General features: G+C 38.3%; 1 protein-coding gene across 8 annotated transcripts in view; it reads left to right on the top strand.

Annotated features, from left to right (window-relative positions):
* Positions 1–24,313, top strand: part of PIEZO2 (piezo type mechanosensitive ion channel component 2) — a 239,562-nt gene that overhangs the window by 188,443 nt on the left and 26,806 nt on the right. For 7 of the 8 annotated variants that reach the window (XM_069957790.1, XM_069957784.1, XM_069957786.1 and 4 more), the window contains 7 exons: positions 778–899; positions 1,698–1,769; positions 7,393–7,496; positions 15,444–15,552; positions 19,306–19,368; positions 22,123–22,289; positions 23,140–23,333. In XM_069957790.1, the coding sequence (XP_069813891.1) occupies positions 778–899; positions 1,698–1,769; positions 7,393–7,496; positions 15,444–15,552; positions 19,306–19,368; positions 22,123–22,289; positions 23,140–23,333 (831 nt within the window). Of the gene's footprint in view, positions 1–777; positions 900–1,697; positions 1,770–7,392; positions 7,497–9,134; positions 9,234–15,443; positions 15,553–19,305; positions 19,369–22,122; positions 22,290–23,139; positions 23,334–24,313 lie in introns of all 8 variants that reach the window. The other variant, XM_069957789.1, reaches the window with a different exon arrangement.

Raw genomic sequence — 24,313 nt, 5'->3', positions numbered from 1 at the left:
CTTAATAGAAGGGCCCTTAAAATATTGTACAATTCTGACATATGTCACTATTTCTGAGATTCTGAAATATGGTTAATTTTTATTTTAAGTTATAAGGAGAAATTTACAGTGTATTTTCAGGTGAATTTAAAGTTTAAAACGCTTGTATTATACAGTACTTCCAAATGTACCTATTTTACATCCATAATGCTTTCCCATTGTGTTACATTAAACTCAATAGTGGTATAACGTTGCACATGTAATTTTTTCAAGTGGAAAAAGAAGTGACGTTACTTGTTTTGTGATGTGTATTCTGTGCATATTGTATTGGGGTGAACTCTTATAAACATAAATTGAAATAAAGTTAAAACCTCTTGCCACGGAGGCGTGATTGCCAGTAAGATTTCCCACCAGCCATAACTATTAAGGAGCTCCAGACGGCTCACATGACTTGATGAGTATGTTATAAAAAAGCACTTTTTTGGCATACATAAGTTATGCTTATAACGTATCCTTTTTCCTAGAAACAGTGCTGGGGTACATATAGGAGCTTATTTATAGCTGTAACAGCAATTGCCTATAAATTGTTACCTTTAAAGTTCATGTGTAGCATTTCCACCATGATATACACATGTATTTTTCTCCTTCTAAATTACACTGTGAACATTGCCTTTGTCAGAATGTTGTGACTTACACATATCACTGGATGTTATATTTTAGATATATATATATAGAATATTTTTATGCATCACATGCCTAAAATACTTAGGTCATACATAATACTTTCAATTTTACCAGGATGGATCGCATTAAAGCCAGGCAAGAAAAATATAAAAAAGGTAAAGAAAAAATGTTAAGTCTTGCGCAGGAGTCAGGAGAAGGACATGCCATTCAGAAACATGACGAGGAGGATGATGAAGGTACAGTACATTTATATGGGAAGGGTTTATGGTTCAGCTGCAATGAAACATTTAACAACTAGGAAATAACAAAATATTCACATTTTTGCACATTGATATTTTGTCGATGTATAGACAATACAATGTGGTCTATCATTTCAATACAAAAAAGCTATAATTAAGCGTCTGCACTCACAAAAATGGATCTTTGTGTAAACGTAGATGTGTAGATGTAGCATGGCAATATGTAGAAGATGGCGAGAAAGTGTAAGGACAAGCAGAAGTACACATTGCATAGGCTTTGATGATCACACAAATGCCACAACCCCTTCAAAGAGCTGATAGATGGAAGTGCCAGGTGTCAGACACCCCATCCATCAGACTGGAAAATCCCTTTAACTCGCTACTTACCAACCCTCGAATTAAATAAAATGCGCACATAATAGACAGGAAACGCAATGTATTGTCTGTATTACATGCAGCAGTAACACATGTGAATGGATTGAGCATGCTTGAGTTCATCCAAACCCGAACATTCGGCATTTAATTAGCTGGGGCTGCTGAAGTTGGATAAAGCTCTAAGGTTGTCTGGAAAACATGGATACAGCCAATGACTTTATCCATGATTTCCACATAGCCTTAGGGCTTCATCCAACTTCAGCAGCCACCGCTAATCAAATGCTGAACGCTCAGGTGCGGATGAACTCTAATCTGAACTCTGATCTCTAATTGTCACCAATATGTGACCTGTGTTCTGAAATGTTGAACGTCTTCTTAACAATGTATGCTCCATTAATGTATTAACATATTTCATTTTAGGAGAAGCAGGAAAAGAGAAAGCCAAGGGCAAAAAAAAGCAGTGGTGGCGGCCTTGGGTTGATCATGCTTCCAGTAGGTTTTCTTGATCATTTACCAAGTACATGGATTTAGGCCTTATATCCTTGACCAGAATCATCTGTTTGTTTTAATGCATGGTTTATTCTTTGTGTCTCCACAGAAGGTTAAGAAAATTGCTTAATAAGATTTCACATACACCGAATGTAACATGGCTTAGCATGGGGGAAGGGGGTTGCTCAAAGGGGACGTGGACACCCTCTTACACCATATTTATTACAATTTAAGCCTGATAGTAAATAGTCCGCAGCACACAAAGTTAAGTGAAAAAAATCTTGTGCGTTTATTGCATCTTTAGTGCAGTAACAGCAAACAACATATGGCAAGACGCAGCGTTCGTGCCATATGTCGTTTGCTGTTACTGCACTAAAGATGCAATAAACGCACAAGATTTTTTTCACTTTACTTTGTGTGCTGGGGACTATTTACTATTGAACTAGCTACTTTAATCCTTGGTCTGGATTCTCCGCTGGAACCGCGGATCATATCACAGTTGTGCTGCTTAGCGATTTCCTTTATTTACAATTTAAGCCTGATAGCATAACATTTTAGATAAAATGTAAGCTAGCTTAGAGCTGGCCCAGATTTCTGATGCTGCAGTACAGGTTGCTCTGTTTGCATCATGTTAAGATACCTAATTTGCAGGTATATACTAGGAGGTTCTCTCGACATGACAGAGGGTTGTGCCATATTCCATTGTATAGACAACTGTACAAGCGTAGCAGGTTGTGTCCTTTTTTACTGTACTTTTGTATGGAACAGCGTAGTCTATAATGTTATTCCATACTTTAAAAGAAAAAAATACCTACCTATACCAATCTGACGGAGGCACTGTTATGGTCTCCACTACGTTAATGAGGCCGTAGAAATACTTTTGGTTAATACATCTGGAACCTTCTTTGTTGAATGAATAAAATGTAGGCTTTCATTTTGAATAAACCTAATGGCTTGCACCAGAGGAGCCACTTATCAGGGTCTGCTTACCCACTGAGATCAGTACAGACCTCCAGGGTGGTCCTGTGGCAGTTTCTGTTAGGGTATAGCATTATTCTTGGTACACGTTATTCACTAAAGATGAGTAAACTTTGGGTACGCTCTGCATTTGATTACCGGTGGCTGAAGAAGTTGGATGCAGCCCAAGGGAGTCCAGGAAAACATGGATACATCCTATGGTTGTATCCCTGTTTTAAGGCAGCCTTAGGGGGGCATTCAACTTCTTCAGGCACTGGTTATCAAATGCTGGACTCTCAGGTTCAGACAAACCCAAGCATGCTCAAGCTTTTGAGGTTCACTCTCCTCTAGTATTGACTATTTTAACAGCTGCATACTAGTTACTGGTTAACTAGACCAAGGAGTCTTGTAATAGCTGATGTTTGGCTGATGGCTGATTAAAGGGGTACTGCTGCTGTGTCTCTGAGTCCCCTGCTGACTACAGCCACTGCCGACACCTCACTACCCTGTCTTTGCAGTGACAGCCTACTCAGCCAATGGTGGGCTCTGTCCTGTCTCAATCAGTGATTGGCTAAGAGTGGGCTGTCACTGCTGAGATGGGTTTGTCTGTGAAAGTGTCATTGGCTGCAATTAGCAGGGGATGCAGAGACACTGCAAGAGAGTATGGGAGAGTGTGGAGAGGTACCGACATCGGAGTATCCCATTAAAATAATAACTGCATGGACATCGCTAATTGAGCCACGTAATAGGCTTAGTAAGCAAGCACCAATACAGCTGATCAGCGCTCGCTTATCCTGAAGGTTGGGCTGTCTTATACGGCCCTTAGCCTGCTCAGTACTGCTCTTTATGCTACAGAAACATCCGAGGGTTTGTGACAGGGTGCTTAGGAAGCAGGATTCCCTTTTGGTGAGCATGAAGTGTACAGGAGCCATTATATAGGTTAGTCTGCATTCACTCTGCATACAAGACCACCTATCCTGAGACTTACCTGAAATAACAGTTACATTTATACCGCAGTTGTGTCTGTCAGTTGTTTTTGCTTAAGCGCAGTCAAGCGCAGACACTAGTGATGACAAGGCTGTGCTTTTGCCCTCAAAGAATATAGCACCTTGTTCATACACCTCTTTCCTAGAGAACTCATTTGAGAATTAAATGTATTAATATGCCAAGTATGTGGAGTCACAAACAAACTGTGCAGAGTGATTCTCTGTTCTAATTTACCAAACAATATTGTTGAAGAGACCAGTCTCATTTGTATATGGTGACATTGGCCTATATTTTATAATGTTCCAGGAATGTTTTCATTATTACGATGTTATTACATTAGATGGGCTTTATTGGTCCCAGGTTACTCCATTGAAGTAGAATTGCACCCAACATCTGGATCTCCAACTTGTGGTCTTTTTGAGAACAGAAAGTGACAGGGTACCATTTTGTAATACTTAGAGGTCATCCTAGACTCTAATATTGATGTATATAGGCCCTTAACATAAGCTTTGTGGGGGCTGACTCCCAGCACGCCTGCTGATCAGTGGGTGGTGCATGGTGTGGTGATTGTTGGAGAACCAGTTGATCTGTGAGAGTGCCGGCAGTCACAATCAAACTGATGTAATATTATAGTTCTGGAAGACCATTTTCTCGCTTTTTACTAGGCTAGGCCACAGGAGTGTCTTGGATCTTGGGGGTATTTCTTCTTTAAGCATATTACTGTCTACTGGAAAAATTGTATTACTAGAGAACATGAAAAATAAAGGCCAGTTCCTTAAAAATGCTCCCCTTGACTGCCAAAAGAAGCGCTACAGAAAACACTGCTTTATGTATTGTAGTTTGGCAATCAATGGGTTCTTGTAAATTGTTCAGTATAAACATGGCAGACTATATTGCAATTATACTGTTACCATATATAAATGTGCATTCATAAACAATATAGATCATATTTGATCATATAAACTTGTGTCAATAAGTTTTGTCATATTTATACTCGATGTGGTTTAGAAAATTAAAAAGGTCTCTCTAAAATGTATTTTTAAGAGTCATATTCAAGAATACTCACATAATGCATATGACTCTTATTAATATATAATTCATCTGTAGTATAAGGAAATAGCCTCTACCAACTCTGCAATGGGTATCACTAGCACTGATATTTGGGTATAGACTGTTGGGCTCAGTTGTTTTGGGCAGCAGTGATTTGGGCTCAGGATATTTGGCCACTACTACTTTAGGTTCAGTAAACCTAGGGTGGCTAGTAGCCTCCAGTTGACGCCAGCCTTACCTAGTCTCCTGCTTATAATCTCTAGAAAGCAAGCTTACACCATGTTTTGTATCACTCCCTGTGTTCTTACTCTAATTCAATCTCATTACACTACATCCTAAAGAAACTGGTGCCCAAATAATCCTGTCCTTCAACGTCATTGCCCAAATGAACTGCTTCCCTCTGCAACATCTCCCTATCATTTTGCTCTTATTATTATTACGGTACATATTCTAACCATCCAATCAGAAACAATATATATATACACCATAATATATAATTTTTTTCTGTAATTTTTTTACTCTTATTTTTGCATTCAGATCTTTTTTTTCTTCCCCAGATAGTTTTTGTTTTATTTTTTGGGCTACAGCAAATGCTTATATACAGTTTGCAAGGTACTCTTCTTTTGTAAAACAACCGAACATATTTTTTATGATTTCATGTAATGAAATTTAGTGGGGACCTAAAACAATTGCTTCCCATTTCAATATGAGTTCCAAAATACACTGCGTAAACATAACCTTAAGGGCCCTTTACATATGTTCGGCCCTCTCATCTCTTGTCCTTCTGGCTAGTAATGGAATGATAGATCTCATAGTTTCCAGTGGTCAGTTTTGTATCTGGTGGCTTCAATTGTGACTCTGGATGTCAGACAGAGTGGCTAATTTCTCCATCAGTTGAGTCCAGCTGGACCCACATGATATATAGGAACACACCATAAGTAATCTTCTAAAATAAGCTTTATGGCTTGATGTAACTTGATTTCTCAATATGACTAATATTTGTAGTAGGTCAGCTAAACAAAAGCTAGTACAGTTATTTCATACACATGTACAGTCTGCACTCTGTGTGCAATATTTATTTTAGAACTAACCAGAAACCTTATGCCTAGAACATGCTGTACATTGCTTTATTTATGAACTTTTTACACCAGCATCTACTAACTTCCTGTAAATTACACCACTGCAAAATACAGCCTTGTTATATCCTCACACATACGCACACAACTTACTGCTGCTGATCAGTTTCTGTTGAATTAATGACAAATAATAAGGGCAAAATGTTCATTTCTCACATTTCTTTCAGTGATTGTTACCTGGGTGCTAAAGGGGTTGTACATGGGGTTAAATTGTTTGAAAATAAAGCTGGGATGTTGTAAAAAATAAAGTAGAATCATACTTACCGCTGTTATTCAGACTCTCTTGTTCCCTTCTTGTCATCGCTTCTTCCTGGTTTTTGTGATGTGTTTTCCTCACAGTAATTGCCCCCCTCAGCCAATCACTGGACTCTGCAGTGACCCACCTCAACCATTGATTGGCTGAGTGGTGCAGTTAATTTGGTGGTTGATGCAATACAGGAACCTGGAAACTTGGAGCGGCAGTGAAGGGGGAAGAGAGGAGGTGAGTATAAGGTATTTGTTTTCTTTTTTTGCATCACCCCCAGCCATATTTAGGTTTTTTTTTATCCCCTGACAACCTTTTTAAGCTTGAAGTGTCACTGTCATTATAAGTTTTAAAATCTAAATGAACAGTAGATGTGAAATAAAGCATGTTTGCAATTTACATCCATTAATATTTTTTCAGTTATCCTGGAGAACGTCACTTCCTATGTTTAGACTTCCTAGGAAGTCCTGTGTTTCTCTGCTCATCTGTACACTCACAGAGAAGGCAGTCATTTGATTGACGGATGCACTGAGCGTACAGACCAGACCTCATGTGTTAAGTCTCCTGTTTTTTTAAACCAGCACAAGACTAAAAAGCTGAGACTGGACCTGACTGGACCTGACAAAGTAGCTTTGTTTTACAGTGTGATAACTAAAACAAATAATGAATGTAAATTGCAAACTTGCTTTATAGATTTTGAAAGTTGTAATGACAGTGACACTTTAAATCCACACATTACTTTAGTAGTTGTATTTGTACATAAAAAGTAATGAAGTGGCTGCTGTTGGATAATGCTCACCATCTTTCATTTTGCCATCTTTGTGTTTTCTTAGGCTTGGTGAAACAATAGTCAATGCAGTTAATAAAGGTTCTGCTCAAGGATATAAGACATAGGTTATTTAATATATTTACTAACATGGAGGCGAAAAAGGTCTTTCTTAATTTACAGGCATTAATCTGACTTTCACTCACTCGGGTCTTTAAACTTAAAATGTATACGATGTAGCCAAGTTTATTCATGTTCACAATTAAGTTGATAATTTGTCTGCTGAGGGGTTGGACAGTTGCAATGAAACTTTCTACTGAAGTTAAGACCAGTGTTGATGCACTTGAAATCTATGTTATATATTCACTGCCTGCACATGTTCAGTACATGCTGTAGTGGTACGATCTAAGTAAGAATATTATTGGTGGTGATAGTGATATGTTATGTATCTGTGCTAGAAGTGAGTAACTGCTTTATTTCACTTAGTGGTCAGAAGCGGTGATTATTATTTATTTGAGACGGATAGTGAAGAAGAAGAGGAGGATGAAACCAAGGATGAGGATGAACTCAGAAGGAAATCTGCTTTCCAGGTAGGTTTTAATGGGACAAAAAGATGCACGGCAGACACAACAATTTGCTGCCAAGGCAAGCTTTGTAAGATCTACATTTTTATTGTCTTCTTTCTGTATAAATACTGCAATGAACATATGGTTTCATTCAGTTTCAATGCTGCCTGCCTATAGCATTGACAAAACCCTTTGCTCTGGGAAAGGTGTTTTCCATAAATGTCTGTCTTCACTTTTACTAGGAGGGTCCTGAAAAATAAAGCTTTACTTAGAGCTTTATATTTCAATAACACAAGAAACAAAAAGTGAAGAAGCAAATCTTGGCATTGCTTACAGTTGCTTGAAAAGCTTTTTTTTAACTGTACAGTATTACCTTTTTGCACTTAATTCTTTTTCAGCTTTTTATTGTATATATTGTAATGTTTTATGTAATGAAAGAATAAAATACTATCATTTGAAATGTACAGGTCCTGTAAAAATTATCTAATTTTTTCATTGGTTATTTTTACTGTGATATAAAATGTGTGCTTTTACCCTAATTGTTCAGTTATAGCTATTGTTGTTATTTTTTGGAGCAATTGAATGATATGCACATTGTCATACATTTAGCTGCTATCTATTAAACTGGTCACTGTCCTTTCAAACAACTTACCCAATTTTGTGGCCTATGTAGTTTCTAACCTATTACTTAAAATGACTCCTTACCCCAGAAATAAAACATTAAAGTCTTGGCTCATTGTTCTGCAATCTGCTGTTCTTTGCCTGTTGTTTGGGAATATCTGTCTCTAGTAACACACACAGAAAGACAAAACACAGAAGGTGGGTGTGGGGTTTAGCTTGTTCTATGTGCAGGAGGGAGGGAGTTTACCTGTAAGCTGAACGTCTATGCCTGCTAGAGATGGTTTACATTGTCCCAGGTAAATTAGGGCATACCTCAAATATCTCACCACTTGCCATGGTCAGGGCCGTTAAGCATCAGTGCGCCAGTTACTCTGTCTGCCGCCATATGCCATGTATAATAGTATACTCTGTAAACCATCAGTCCAGAACAATTCCAGCCTTTTCAGTACAAGCACTAGCTCTATGTAATTGCATAACAGAGAGGAGTATGTACTTTGCTGGACAGTTTTCAGCAATAGAAGAAAGGTGAAGGTAGTTCTGTGTGTGCTACTGGCAAACAGCCTAAATCTGGGCCATGCAGGTTTATAAAAATCTTTTGAAATGACTGGTGATGGCCACTGTAGGATGAAGGTGATGGCCACTGTATATTTCTCCACAGAGTATCAAGACAAACATTGGTTCCATTTGTACAATTCTTACAATGTTTTCATTTCATCGGTCTTGTAAGAGCTTAAATACAAGAACTTACAGTGTTGAAAATTAATGAACTATAATGCAGCGTGGTATGGACATTACTAATCTTGACCATGCATGATGGTGTATAGGAAATGAACCCCCCAAATAACCTGTGTTCATGTATGTATTGGTGTGGTACAGTATACTAAATGATTAACAGTAGAGCTTGGCCATTAACTAACCATGGACTGGCTTGGTTCAGGCACCATTTGTAACATTGTTAATATGCTTAACTGTATGATTACACTTTAGTCCTTGTCTATTCACTGTTTCATACTAATTCCTATTGCTTTGTCCTTCTTTTAGAGAGCTATTGGAAAGTTTGCTTCAGCCATTTTAGCCTTGCCAAAGTCTGTCATTAAACTGCCTAAAACAATTCTTCAATATTTAATCAGAGCTGCAAAGGTATTCATAAGGAATTTAACTAGTGTGTGCAAAGTGTGTTGGTAGAGAGTAGTCCCTTCATAAACTGTACCCTCCAAATGCCTCCTCTGCATTTCCTTCTCCTCCAATGTGTGGGCACAGGTTCAATCCGTCTACACAATTAGAGTATTGGTTTCCTTTAACATTTCCATAAACCATTTCCAAAAAGCAGATCATTTTATTTGCCCAACACAACAACACTTTTGGTCTCTACGGAAATGCAAATGCAGGCATTGTTATCTTTCCATGACATTCCTATAACTGTTATTGAAAGGTAAAATCCAAGTGCATGTACCGTTAGAGGTAAAAGTCAGAACAGTACGTTATTCCTTTTTTTTCTCAGGAAGCTGGTAAGAATTCTACGTTACTGAACAGTATAGAACATTATGAATATTATTTTTATTCTAACAGTGCTGAAGGCTCTCTGTTCTGGCTCACAGACAAGAGTCAAGATTGTGAGACTCTTACTACATGATGCCCCCGTAATAAGAACAGGGTTTGTCATAGTGAGTGTCCATAGACATTGTAAATTAAAAGAACTCATATGGTATTTTAAGAATTTAACAGTAACTTCCTTTCTAATTCTAAGACCCCAGTAATGTCTGACATTAGTATAGTTCAATGAATCTACAAACTACTTGCTCTGAATATTTTAGTCAGACTAAGAACAGCCATTTTAAAAGTCAAGGCTGAAAATGTTTGTCAGGGCTTCTTCCAGTAAGCTGTTCTGCAAACTATTAGATGACCACCTCCAGTGGTGAGAATATTCTGAACTGCAGGATCGAAGCTGAGGAATGCTATGTTAATCATGTAGGATTCCTAATAATGTTGGCAGTACATTGATAGTTCAGCCCTTTTTTTAATAAGAGAGTAGTTTTGGCCATACAAAATACAGCCTCCGTGTCATAATGGCAGTTCATGGGAGGCTTGCGAATTTTACACCGTAGAATTCTGCCAGTTTTAGTCCGTGTGAACGGAGCCATACATTTGTTTCCTTTAAATATTTAGAGACATATACAATATAGCCTCCATCCAATTTATTGCTAAAAGTATGTAGTCATCATGAGACTTTTCATTGGGTCATCTGTGCAGCTTGGTTTCGAGCTATACCCCTTAATCATAAAATCAGGTAGACCAAGGAATCATATTTTAATCGTCTTGGCAAAAAGGCTTTAAAAAACTGTGGCCAAATGATCACTTGTGTTAGTTCTATTGCCTTACTGGACCAGTACTGTTGAAATTCATGCAACACCTGGTACACAGTGCATTACTAGTCATGATAGATAAAGCAAAGAAGAAACCTTTTCATCCACTTGGATATATGTCACGTAAAACTGCCTAGAATAGAACTGAATATGCAAAAGAGGAGCCCGTGGAGCCTCATTGAAGAGTCTCAAAACACAGGACTAGCCAGATATCCCTCCGGGAAGGACCCAGCCAAGGGGCAGCTCCTGTTAGGAAACCACCAAATCACCATATTAAGTGGTGGTGGTTTCCTAACAGGAGCTGCCCCTTGGCTGGGTCCTTCCCGAAGGGATATCTGGCTAGTCCTGTGTTTTGAGACTCTTCAATGAGGCTCCACAGGCTCCTCTTTTGCATATTCATGTTTCCCAGGGGGCAATGCACCTAGGACTTGACTGCATTGAGCGCTTTCACTAGCAGCTGGCAGTGTTGTCGTTTGGCTGTTCTCCCTGAGTTCAGCAATCTGTTTCTCTTATAGAATAGAACTGGTCAGTCACATTTCTGGTTATTCATGTGTAGGGAATTGCTGCCAATGCTTGTGTCTGGTAACAAATAATGTTTTGCTAAATTGGTTTAAGATATCAGCTCTGTAAACTCCAGCTTCTCTGAGAACCAGGTGTGTTTATGTTGTCATATGCATGTTGCTTGCATGAAAGGATAACTTCAGTATTTGGCTTTTTATGTTACCATGCATGCTGCTCAAAACTTTGCAATGCCATTTAACAGGATTTTCATTTGTTAGAAACAAATGATAATCTGTTGCAGAATGTATAATATAGTCTTCTTGCTTCACACTGTAGAAAATGTTTCAATGTTAATAAATAACAATGCCAAAAACGATTTTTTTTTTATTTATTTTTTTTTTAGTGTTACAACTTTCCGTCCTTATTTTATCCAGGTGAAAAATCAAGTAGTTGACTGTGTAAATGTAACAAGGATCCTTCCTGACATGCTTGTTTTAGCAAACAATTGCAGTCCTCCTAAAATAGGCTTTGGTTGTACAGGCATGATGGGAATTGTAGTTTTGCAACAGCTGGAGGGCCGAAGGTTACCCATCCCTGTCCTAAATAATGCCCCAATATCTTTTCTTTTAGCTCTTTGCTGTATAATTCATCTGTCATTCTTGCTAGAAATGTATGACTAAAGGTACTATAATCAGGGGGAAGCGAGTGCCAACCTGTCAGCTTAGCACTTGAATCCCCCTTGTTCCCCACTCACTGCCTGTGCTATTACACGCACAGACAGCAAACAGGGAGCAGAGGGTGGGGCTGACTGGACAATCCTTAGATCGTTCAGGCTGCCCTATTACATGGAGCAATGCCCACCAGATTGCCACTGACATGATGGGGATCTTTTAACATGATGGCTGATCGTGATCTTTCAACATCAAGCATGTCGGCAAATCTTAGCCTTTCAACATGTCCTATTACACAAAACTATTATCGGCTTGAAGGGCTGGTAATCGGCCAAGTAAGGCTGATAATTGTTTTGTGTAATAGGACCTTAAGCAGCCAACTGGGTATTTCCAGTTAGGAGTGTGTCCCTATATTGCATAACGCAATGTTGAGTCATACCAGAAAGAATAAAAAAACTAATTAAAAGAGCATAGAATAGTTGCATTATGGGAAATACATGCATTTACAAAAACAGGCAGGTCAGGAGTTTTTGTTTTTATTAAATCAAATTATTTATTTCTTTGTAATATTAAAAGGGCACTATAAGATAAAGTTGTGTATAATGGACGAGGAATGGATGCTCATAATTTGATACCTATGACTAGAACTGTCAAATGAAAGTGTACCCTAATGAACATGTACATCGTTTAATTGTATAATAGGTTTAGTTTGAGAAATGTTTCAAGGGGTTGTCCAGAATTAGAAGAACATGTCTGCTTTCTACTAAAAACATTGCTGTAATCAGACAAATGGGGCAACAACAGTGTAGTCATTTTAAACATTTCCCAATTTTTGTTTGCAGTAGTTTCCTGATCAAATGATTAACACAGAGTCACGGTAGACATAACTAGACATTTTAACAATGATTTTACTGAAGCTGAAAAAACAAACTGCCGTGCTAGAAGATATAAGCAACCTGATAGCTGTAAGCAGAGCTTATTAGGCTGTCCTTTTCAACTCTAAAAGGAATTTGCTCTGGCTTAAGTTATCCAACCAGACTGAAATAATTTCTAGTTGTGCTTATAACGGCATGTTTGCACGTGTGAACACAGCCTAATGTGACAGTGAAGTGGAAAATATATAATATAGACACATATTCCCTGTTGACACATGGGTACTACAAGTTGCCCTACAACACCTCATAACCGTACTAATACTTATACTAACAAAATGAGTGACACCAGACCTGGTTGGAGGTAAAATAGGCCACGGCCTCTTTATTAAACCATTTGAAATTCATATTAACTTTTATTTTAAAACTTTTATTTTAAAACTTTTTCTTATAACCAACTGACTGGTTTAACCAACACCTATTTTAAAAATGTCATTAACCATAAAAAAGACTTAGAAGTAGCCTAACACATGAAAGTCCACTCATCCGAGCGACTTAACGCTAGAGGCCTGGCATCTATAATCAAAACAGTTAAGAAGGGCCGGGAGGGTGGGACACAGCTCCCAGCAGGTACAGCAGCTCTTCTTTCTTCTTCTTTACACTCCACAGGCTTTGAGGCGAGTGACTAAACTGCCAAAAAAAATTGCCCGAGAAAACCACCTGCAGCCCAAGTTAGAAAAATCTGCGGAGCAACAGCCTGGTGAAAACCTGCCACTGGTTCAAATTCAACCAATGACAGGGGCCACCAGCCTGCATCCCAGGCAATACAAATCCCGCCACCCTGACCACAGGGGTTCACCCAGAGGTCACCTGTAGCCCCATGCAGCCCTCTTCCTTAAGGGTCAGGGGCTGTACATTAATTTTATATTTAAAAAACACCATGAAGATGCATTTTTACTTCATTCTCAAAGTATTATAAAGAAATATCCATTAACCTCCTCCCACAGCTCGACAGTAAAATTAACGTTGCTGCAGCCTACAGTATGCCTGATGCTGCAGTGACGTTAATTTACGCTGCAGGATGACACAGGCATAGAAGCTGCGCCTGTGTCAACCGTGGTGGGTCATTATGATCCCATAAGCTGTTATCCTAAAACGACCTGGGCATTGAGGCATCAATGACCCTAGGCCGTAAAAGGTTTAAGGGCCAGTTTACACGGAGAAAATTCGGCAGAGAGCTTCACAGTGGAATACCACCTGCCTTAGTGTCAAACGGAGACTCTATGGGAGGGCTTGCGTGCCTCCGCTCTCCGCTCAAAGAATTGATGTGTCAATTCTTTGAGTAGAGAGCGGAGGAGAGTGAAGGCATGCAAGCCCTCCCATAGAGTCTCCATTTGACACCGAGGAAGGCAGGATTCCGATTCCACCGAATTTACTCAGTGTAAACTGGCCCTAACATTAATAGCCATATTTCCTGACATGCCTGTTTTAGTAGATATTAGCATTTCCAATTTGAAAAAGCAATACGCTTTTTATAGAACTTTCTTAGAAACCAGCTTACAGCTGAGTGATATTCCCCTTGACAACTGATTATTGTCTCTACGCTCTTGGACACTGTCCAATTATGATTGACCAACTGTGGAGACACATACCCTACTGACAAGGAAAGTGGTACTGATAAGTTACCTATTTATACAGTTTCAGGAGAAATAACAGAAATAAAGCACCATGCAGAGTTCTAAAAAAGACACCTCAGAACTTTATTTTGTGCAGATGACAAATATTCAATAAAACCTGTTCAGGGCAGTTTACAAGCCTTCTTTAGATTCAGACTTAAAATGTAATTTCCATTATCTAAATGTTTGTTAGGTGCTAGAGGATGCAAAAGAAAGCAATTTTGCAAATGCTTTGCATTATCAAAATTGCTTTGTTTTGAAGTTGGCGCCTTGGTGTCCCTTTAGTGTCGATATTGGTTGCCTAGGTTCCGACCACCGATCTCAGCTATGAGAGTGGTGGCCAGACTGCAACACACATGGGTGGTTGGGATCTCGGAGAACAGTAAGTATATTTTTACTCCCTCTCTCCCACTGAACCTACACATGTCTCTGGGGCTTGGGATGTCCCTGGAGAGATGTGTAACCTCAGTTAGAGACACAGCAAAGCCAAGCTGATTCAGAAAGTGAGTGGGGATGCAGAGGTAAATCCCTTTAAGTAGCACAGTGAAGTTTTACTGCTGGATTTTCACGATACAGTAGGATGTGCCGTGGCTTTCTTCATTTATATACAAAGGTCAAAATATGATATAAATATTTTAATGGGTTTTCTCACAATGAAACTTACATTAAAATAAAATTATAATGATAAAATTAGTTTACTACCTTTGTGTAGTCCTTCATGTCTTCCTTCTGCTTATTTGCCTTGTCTTTGTTGTCTTTGTTAGTGTACATGCTGTAATTGACTTCCTCTTTATACTGTACTTTCTAGCTGTGATTTCAATCAACTCTTCCCTCCCTCACACTATGTGAGAGGCTCCTGTGGGTGTAGTGGTGGGGTTATATTCAAAAAGTGTAGTGGGAAGGACAGCTGAATTGCCAGCTAGAGTATACAGCAGGAACAAGAAGTCCATTACAGAATGTACAGTAGACAGTGGGGCAATGAAGACACTGGACAAAGGGTTTGCACCAGAATCAAAAGAAGATCATGAAGACAAAAGTAGTAAACTTTATTTACCAAAATATGCCTATTTATTAAACATTTCCTTTAAAGGATGATATTTTGAGCCAAATAGTTAACCGTTTTTGCATGATAAAAAAAAAAATACAAAACTGAAACAGAATTGGAAGAATCCATACTCCAGAGACCCCAACAATAAAGATTTAGAGATACATCATAGAAACTTACTATTTATATTTTTCATGTAAAAAAAAATTGTATTCTGTTTAGTTTATCTACCAAGCCTGGATCACTAATCCAAAAGCTGCCCTGAGACAAAGACGCAAGGAAGGCAAAGAGGAGAAGGAAAAGGAAATCAGAAGGAAAGGTATTGCAAAAGGTAATCACTTTTCTATAAAACATAGTCATAACATATTATTTGTTAAATTATTGCACATATTTTGAGTAAAGCCTTATTCTTTCATATACTGTATTTATTTATTTATTCATTCATTGATTCCCGTGTGCTTTAGTGCTGTATTTTTTCAATGTAAAATAGATCCCATATGCATACAGTAGGTAACATTATTCTATTGAGCTAGTCATACATCAATATTTGATGCCATATGATTGTACATGCTGTCCATAAAGTCTAGAGATGGGCAACATGCTGGATGCATTGCACCCAATGTCCCATCCTTGCAGCCTGAAATGGGGCATGGAGCCAGACCTATGGATCTGACTTCTGATTGGCTTCGGTATTATTGGTATTTGCAACATGGGGAAAAATACTGATGAAAATAGTTTTACAATTTTGAATGAAAAACACAGAAAAAGTAAGGTCCTGGTAAGGCCTGGTTCCCGTATATCAACTAAGCAAGCTGGAGGATGCACAGCCCAATATGCAAAATCCGGATGCTCAACCTCTATATAGAAAACATGACCATAAAACTAACAAGACAACAAGATACATAGAAAAAAAATGTTCTGGTGTGCCCATCATTTTTTTTCTATGTATCTTGTTGTCTTGCTGGCTTTTGTGTATGGTGCCATTCTATTCATGGGCACAGGCTGGGGGTGAAGCACTGTTGGCGGGCGGCCTGCCCGCAGTGAGAGGAAACCCTTGCGCCTTTGTGACGCGGCTCCATTGATTCTAATAAAAAAAGGACAAAACTTAAAGCGAATGTACCTGATGGTACATTCGCTTTAAATATGGGAGCAATACTGACATACATACTATGCAAAAAAAACAAAAAAACTATGTATATTCCAGACAGTGTTTAACTATATATTAATGTGGTAATTGCACTTCACTTTGATTTGTATCTAGAAATTGATATTTTCCTAATGCTGTATTTCATGATACATATACAGCTGCAGTCTTTATATAGTGTTTTTATGAGGCTATCTACACATACATGTAGGGTTCCACTGGCAAAGCAAACATTAACTACTATTATGCATATCTACTGACAGCTTTGGGTGGATGTCTACTCTGGAGGCTTTAGTAGTTTAATTCATCTGTGGAGGAGGAAAAGCCAGAAGACCTCATTTACTACAATGCCACCGTTTTTGTAAATGGGCTGATCCAAGACATTTAAACCTGACATTATTAACTTCAACAGACCTGTCAGCTTAGCTTTTCAGCTGTAAAAATATCATAGGATTGTATTTGCGTGAGTGCACACCTGGGTAGAATGTGGCTCTCAATGGAAAAGTTAATTCTGAACAGTTGGTTTTTTTTATAATTCATTAGACTTTAGCAAGAATATCATCTAAGTATTAACTACATGTAAAAAAAAAAAATACCCTAAAGCTATTATACCAATTTCATTAAAGGAAATAGTAGAATAGAGAAGAAAGCGATTTTTGGAGGCTAACTGAGTATATTTCATTGTAAGCTTTCGAGAGTCTAGTAAAGGAAATAGACATCTTTGAGAAGTTTTTTTTTACATTGAAATAATTGTAGAAGTAAAATATTTTATTAGATTTATTACTTTTGCTTCCATAGCTTGTTCTGTGAGCCCTATTTTCTCTATATACTTGTACATAACTTTTATGATTCTCCCCTGCCAATTGCCATGTATATGCTCTCCACCCTTTTTTCAGTCTGTGTGACCTACCCTCCAATGTTTCTCTCCCTTCTGTCCACAATCTGGGATGGTGTGTAAACATTTCCCACCCTCGGTGTTATTTCAAACACTAAGAGAATAGATAGACTTCTTTTTCCCTTGTTTAGCTGTGAATAGGCTAAATTTTAGGATTAAATAAAGACTCTTCATAACATTTTTTCTTTTTGCGCTCTGGAATCAAATCAACAATAGTTTGTGCAAAGGTGTCTATAGCCTTATGCTAATGGTTTTTATGGGCACAGTGCCCATACCTCTTGACAAAGGCACGTTGTGCCGAAACATGTCGAGGGGGCCTGTCTCTGTCTTTTAGATCTCACTGATGAGTGGCAACACTCGGGACTGCAGCAGAGTGTGTGTTGGTGTGTGGTTAAATCCTACTGACCTGTGCGTTCTGTCTCTGTTCCCGGGGCTGGCGGGCAACTTTCCCGTCCAGCTTTATACAGGAAGAGTAAGACAAAGTATACAGACTAGGTAGTATATCTCAATCCAGTAATATGGGCGAAAGCTCGTCAGCTTAGAAACATTAACAGGGCAACGGCATACAGATCAAGCTTGAATGCGGACACTAGCAATATGGACTGAACAACTCCTGTGTGATACATTGTATGTGCTCCATGTTGTGTCTACTGTATGAATTCTCCTATTTTTTACTATTTTTGTATGGAGGCCTAGAGACTCTGAACTAGGTGATACAATATATCTACATACGTGTCCAAGACACCAATTCCTGTCTGCTAATTGGTGCAGCAGGGATTGGTTCTAATATTGTGAATTTAATTATACAGACACCTACATGTAGTGGAATAGCGACCCCTAGTGGTCAATTCTTGAATTACTCCATATTCCTTTATTGATCACAACAAGTGTAGTGTGCCGATGTTTTCCTAGTGTGCCGATGTTTTTCTGCCATTACGATCTACAGAACCTGAAACACTCACAGTCCACTCATCAGTGCGTTTTTAAATATATATTTTGCATTCTTTGATACTTACCCATTCTTAATAAAGGTAATTTTATTATTATTTTCTAGATTCTGGGTAAATTTAGAGTCTTGTTAGTCCAGTCTTTTGACTGGTTTTGTATATTATTTGGATAAATTGACTCTCCCAGTGTCTGCCCACCTCATTTTTTCTAATAAGCCTGGGAATGGAGCGATTTTAAGGAACGTATATTTGTTAACAATGGTTTGAATTTTTTATAGGCCATCAGATACAATATAAGTTATACATGTTATATATCGTTTTAATTGTAACGACTTGAGGAACATGCATAACAAGTCAGTTTTACCCCAGGACGAATGGTGTAAAAACACAGTTCCCCCAAATAAAAGAAATGCGTTTTTTTTTTTCAATTTCACCACACATTGAATTTTTTTCTGGTTTCGTAGTGTACCAAATGCAAAAATTCAGCCTGTCATTGCAAAGGACAATTAGTGACGCAAAAAATAAGGGCTCATGTGGGGTTCTAGGTGGAAAAATGCAAGTTCTATGGCCTTTTAAACACAAGGAGGAAAAACCGAAAACGCAAAAACGAAAATGGGCCCCGTCCTTAAAGGGTTAAGTTGTTCACACAGCGTCATTTTCTGCCCACCATTTTGAGATGAAAATATAACCATATTTTAATTATTACGACTGTAATTATCAATATACTGTATTTTCACCTAAAAATGAAGGCCGTCCAAAAATATAGCTGGAAAACGATGTTGTATTAACATAGCTTTATACGGTAAAAGCACATTTGTACAGACATAAACATAGATGCTTTAATGACCCCCAAAATGGGCCAGATTTTATTATACTAAATGTGAGGGGTCTTAGAATGTATGACAACCATGAAAAAACAACAGCTGTAAAATCCAACAACTTGGCTTAGCACCTTCTGGTTTGCTTATTACATTTTGTGTTATATCATGATAAAAGTTTACAAGTTACTTCTCCAATTCTTCATGATAATACATTGTACTTGAATCAAAGTAAATAATATAATTTCTAATTTTCCATTTCATTTGTGCTCATTTCCAGGGCACATTATTATAGATTGTGACACCAAAGACGAAAATGTTAAAAAGAAGTCAGACGGTCCAGGTATTTGTCACTATCTTTTGATTTAAATACTATTTTCTACAGTTTGTTAAGTGTGTGACTGCCTTTGTGATCATCTCATAGCGGTATATCTTACAGTACTTTATATTTTACTTTTTGGTATAGATGAGCAAACAGTTGTATAGCAAAGGAATCTTATGAATATTACTGTATATCCAAATAGTTGCTGCTTTATCCATTGAGAGGAACAAAGAAGTTCTATGTATACTATAACTGTATATCTTAAAAAAAAGGAATAGATCTTCTTGACAAACTATAAAAACATTTATAATATTTATAAAATATTATAATAATAAACAATTATAAAATGGTTAAAAAAAAAAACCTTTGCTGAGGGTTTCTGCTGCCATTTACAAGCAGCAATATTCGGAGCCCACCAGAGATGAAATTCCTTCTTACTGAGGGGACACCATCATTGCTGCCTGGCTACAGCTCCCAGAGCCACATGCTGAGCAGTAAAGCCCAGAATAAATGTAAATGTTGTTACAGGTGGCCATTACATTTAATGGACTGCTGTAGATAACAATATGGGAGAATTTTATATGTCTGGGGGAAAGATGCCAAATTCATGGTTGATGCCCACCTCCTTATAAATGTAGTGCATATTACACAGTCAAAAAGATTAAATTACCCTGCTTACTATTATTTACTACTTTTTAAAAGTTGCTTGATGAGAAAAATAGTGTAATTTTAGTATAAATATGTTATGCTTCAAAAAGGCCAAAATGATCAAAGCTATTGTTAAATTCATCCTAAATCCAGTAAAATTGGATGAATTATGAAGGTTAAGGCCAGTTTTACACGTACAGGTTTGCAATGGATTTCACACCGCAAATTCCGCAATGAAATTGCTGCTCGCAGTGGATTTTTCATTCCGCTGTGAATATGTAAAGCCCGGTCCCACTAACCCACTTCAGTCCAGTGAATACTTTTTCCACCCACACTTTGGCCTGCTTCTGTGGCTCCTGGCATCCCGCTCAACCAATCAGTGCGCTTCCCTGCCACAGTCACTCAGGGACACCAGCGGGACACCAGGGATTCGGGAGAAGAAAGCCAGAGTGCGGACAGGTAAAGTATTCAGCAGGCAGCAGTGGGTTAGGGAGATGAGGCTTTACATACTCACAGCGGAATGAAAAATCCACTGCAAGTATGTAAACCCATACAAAATAAAAGAACGCAGGATTGCACCGGATTTTAGCGTGAAATCTGCTGCAATCCTATATGTGTGAAACTGGCCTCAAGGAGGACTCTGGAAATAGTTTTCTATTGAAGGCCATGTTCACACACTGTCTATTTTAGTAAAATAATGGCCGCAATTTAAATTTAAAATAACGGCCCTTGTTTTCAGTCTTCAATGATTTCCATTGAAGTCTATGGAAGCAACGGCCATACAATGCATTGAGCAACGGCTGCTGTTTGCAGCGGCTACCAAATCATTGTTCATGTAATTAATTTGTGGCCATTATTAAGCGAACAGATGACATTATTTTACGTTGTTCAAACAGATTTTTTTTTCACAGTCCTTTCACCATTCTTTTAATTAAATTAGAAAATTAGAAGGACGTTTTAAAATTAGTCCCACCCAAAAGTGTCATCTCGAACCTAACCTAGAATACTGTAATATAGAAGATAGGGGACAAGTTAATTTAAGGTGGAAGACCTCTTCAAGAGTATATCATACTGTCCTATTCTATATGGTAAAATAAAAGAGAAACCTTAGGGGCCCTTTATAAATTAATAGGATTGACTGGAATTTATATGTAAAGGCATCTGTTATCTTATTCATATTTGCTGTGAAAAGTGAAACCCTTATGACGGTATGAACAGAGTCTTAATGAGGTGGAGTTCAGATATAGCCCATGTGAGGCTTTCAAATGAAGGTTAAAATAGTCATCTCTAGGAAAACATGTGATTACAGATTGTTTCCAGAGTCACTACAAGTCTACAATACATTGAGCTCATGTGCTTAGTTCTTAAATCATAAAATGTGAGGATTTCTCTAATACTTTTCCATTAATCTTAAGCAATACTTACATTGCACATCTATATATAGTTATGCTTCAGGGTCTATATATTTTACACATAGACATTTGTGCATCTTAATGTTAGAAGCTTGGCAGCTGTCCTAGAAAGGAGCCAAGAAGTTTATCCTTGCCAAGACTTTGGTTAGTACAAAGGTCAATACCCTAAAACTTATAGGAAAAATACTTAAAGCCAGTGTATTTTGCAATACCTCAAAAGCCACATGCTACAAAGTAGCAGGGAGTGACTGGATAAACAGTCATACATACAGACAGCTAGAAGGATTTTTTAGGTTAGTTTCTTTAAGCCTTTTAATAATCTGTATTATTACACACATTTGTCAAGCCTTTGCTTCCCATAATAACTCACTTTCACCAGTTTTGTTTTGTTTATTAACATATATTAAAATGGTTTCCTTTTAATAGGCGTCCAAGCAAAATTTAGAAAAAAAAAGTATAAGGCCCCATTCACATCTTGTATTTCATGCACAGTACGTCACCAGTACATGTTGACTAATTAAGGTCAATGGCGAAGCCACAGTAAATATCGGCCCACCTTTTTGTATATTGGCAACCTTCAATAAAAATTAAGCCTAGGCTGTATTTTTTTCAATAAGGAGACTCCAGTGTTGTTGGCAAAAAAAACAAATGTTTGCAGTGGCATGTGACGTGACATTTCCCATGTGATGTGACATTTCCTTTTTATATTTTGCAGATAATGTCATCAAAAGGATTTTCAACATTTTGAAGTTTACTTGGGTCCTTTTCCTTGCGTCTCTTGATAGCTTTACAGCGTGGCTTAACTCAATTTCTCGAGAACACATTGATATCTCCACAGTGTTAAGGATAGAACGTTGTATGCTGACTCGAGAAATCAAAAAGGTAAACCATGCAAATGTCTTAGAGGACTGTGGGAATAAAATGATCCTTTCTGAAGGGTGCCCTTAGATGTAGGTTTTTCTGGCGTGTTTGACCTTTAGTCTAGTGTAAACTTTTATAATCCTCCCTTTCATTACCAACTGAAGTGTCACAGAGGCGGAGCTGAGCATCTCCTGCCGTCGCCCCTTTCTGCTCTGGCTGATTGACATACATGGCAGTGCTGTGGCTGTCATTGTGACACTTCAACTGGTAATAATTATAAATGGAGTGACTTTAGTGCAGTTACATCCAGTGAATTGCAAGTGACGTTTTTGGAGGAGTGTTCCAGATAGGCCATGGAGCAGACACTAGTGGGCAGTGCCTGCTCCAGCTGTAACTTTCTGGTGGGGGGTGTACCGATGGGAGGTTGGGAGGTGCAGTCGGCAGCCACTAGTGGCAGTGCCTGATCCTGTCATTGCCGTGCGGAGCAACTGTCTTCCTGGGGGAGGAAGGTGCTGACAGTGCCACCCGCTAGTACAGTGTTTCTCAACTCCATTCCTCAAGACCCACCAACAGGTCATGTTTTGCGGATATCCCATACAACAAACAGCTGTGGCAGTTACTTTTGCACTGACTATAATTATATCACCTGTGAAATCCTCAAAACATGACCTGTTGAGAACTGGAGTTGAGAAACACTGTGCTAGTACCATGGAGATAGACCACGTGTTTTACTGATGAGGAGCCCTGACCCCCTGCCCCACGGGCCCCATAGCAGTTGCATGGTCTGCCCCCATGGTAGCAATGCCACTATCCCTTTAGGGGATTAAAACATGATGAAATTTAATTTATTTTTATTTTTTTTACTTTTTAGGGCAATGTCCCCACACGGGAAAGCATTCACATGTATTACCAAAACCACATAATGATGACCATGTCAAGAGAGTCAGGACTTGACATGATTGACAGCCAGCCTGGTACAGCCTCTGGCTTGGAAAACCAAGGAAAAATTGCAAGTAAAAGAATGGACAGTGCAGACTCTGCTGCTTCTCATGATAGCATTTCCAGGTACAGTAGTGAATTATTAAAGTCATGCATGAAAGAAAGAATATATTATAGAAAATGTGGGGGGGGGGGACACACAATAAGAAAACATAACGTAGGTTCCTTATGTATTGAGGGATTCTGAATCATAATCTACGCATATGCTCAAGTTATAGCACAAAACTACTGTGTCTTATAGCACAACACTACTGTGTCTTGCTGCTTCAAATACTGGGGGCACTAGACACCTCTTGGAATAAAGTGGTTATCATACAATAAACATTGATAGCATATTGGTTACATGTGACATCAATAACTGTTCTGTTAAGGTCCACCCTCTAAAGTCCTGGCTCTTACCTAGAATGAAGGAGGTTTATTGCAAGCACCGATACATCATAATAAAAGGGCCCAGAATGTCATGGCTCCCGTGTTCTAGACATCAGTGAGGGTCCCATTAGTTAAACCTCAATCAGACAATGTATAATGTGGGTTTGGAGGTTTATAGTGAATGATAGAATAGGAAGACCTTTGCCCATCCTCCTACATAGCTACTTCATTAATATTTCTTCAAGGTCATTGCTTTCTTCATATTAAGATCAGTACATATCATGTCATTTAAACACCTAAATGTACAATGGTAGCCAGTATAGATTTTCATCAGTCTAAACTAAAATAATATTGTAATCCAATTTGAGGCTTAAAGGTTAAGCGTATTGCCCAACATGGTAACATGAGTTATATCAGGAAATAAATGTCAGACATTGGCAAGATGTGCTCATTATGAGTAAGAAATTCTAGCTGTCTTATACAGTATTTAAGACATGTTTAGTTATTGCTTTTTACTTTCAAGTAAATCCAATGTTTTCTGCTCACAGAAAATGCCTTATATTCTTTCCATCTAAGGGTACGTTCATACTGAGTAAAATAGGTGGAATTCCCTGGTGGAACTCTCCGCCGGGGAATCCCACCTGCCTCAGTGTGACACTGCTTCTCTGTGGGAGAGT

Source organism: Dendropsophus ebraccatus, chromosome 2 (assembly GCF_027789765.1).
Source record: "Dendropsophus ebraccatus isolate aDenEbr1 chromosome 2, aDenEbr1.pat, whole genome shotgun sequence".
Classification (NCBI taxonomy): domain Eukaryota; kingdom Metazoa; phylum Chordata; class Amphibia; order Anura; family Hylidae; genus Dendropsophus; species Dendropsophus ebraccatus.
The sequence above is the reverse complement of the archived record's forward strand: the minus strand, read 5'-3'. Positions and strand labels throughout refer to the sequence as shown.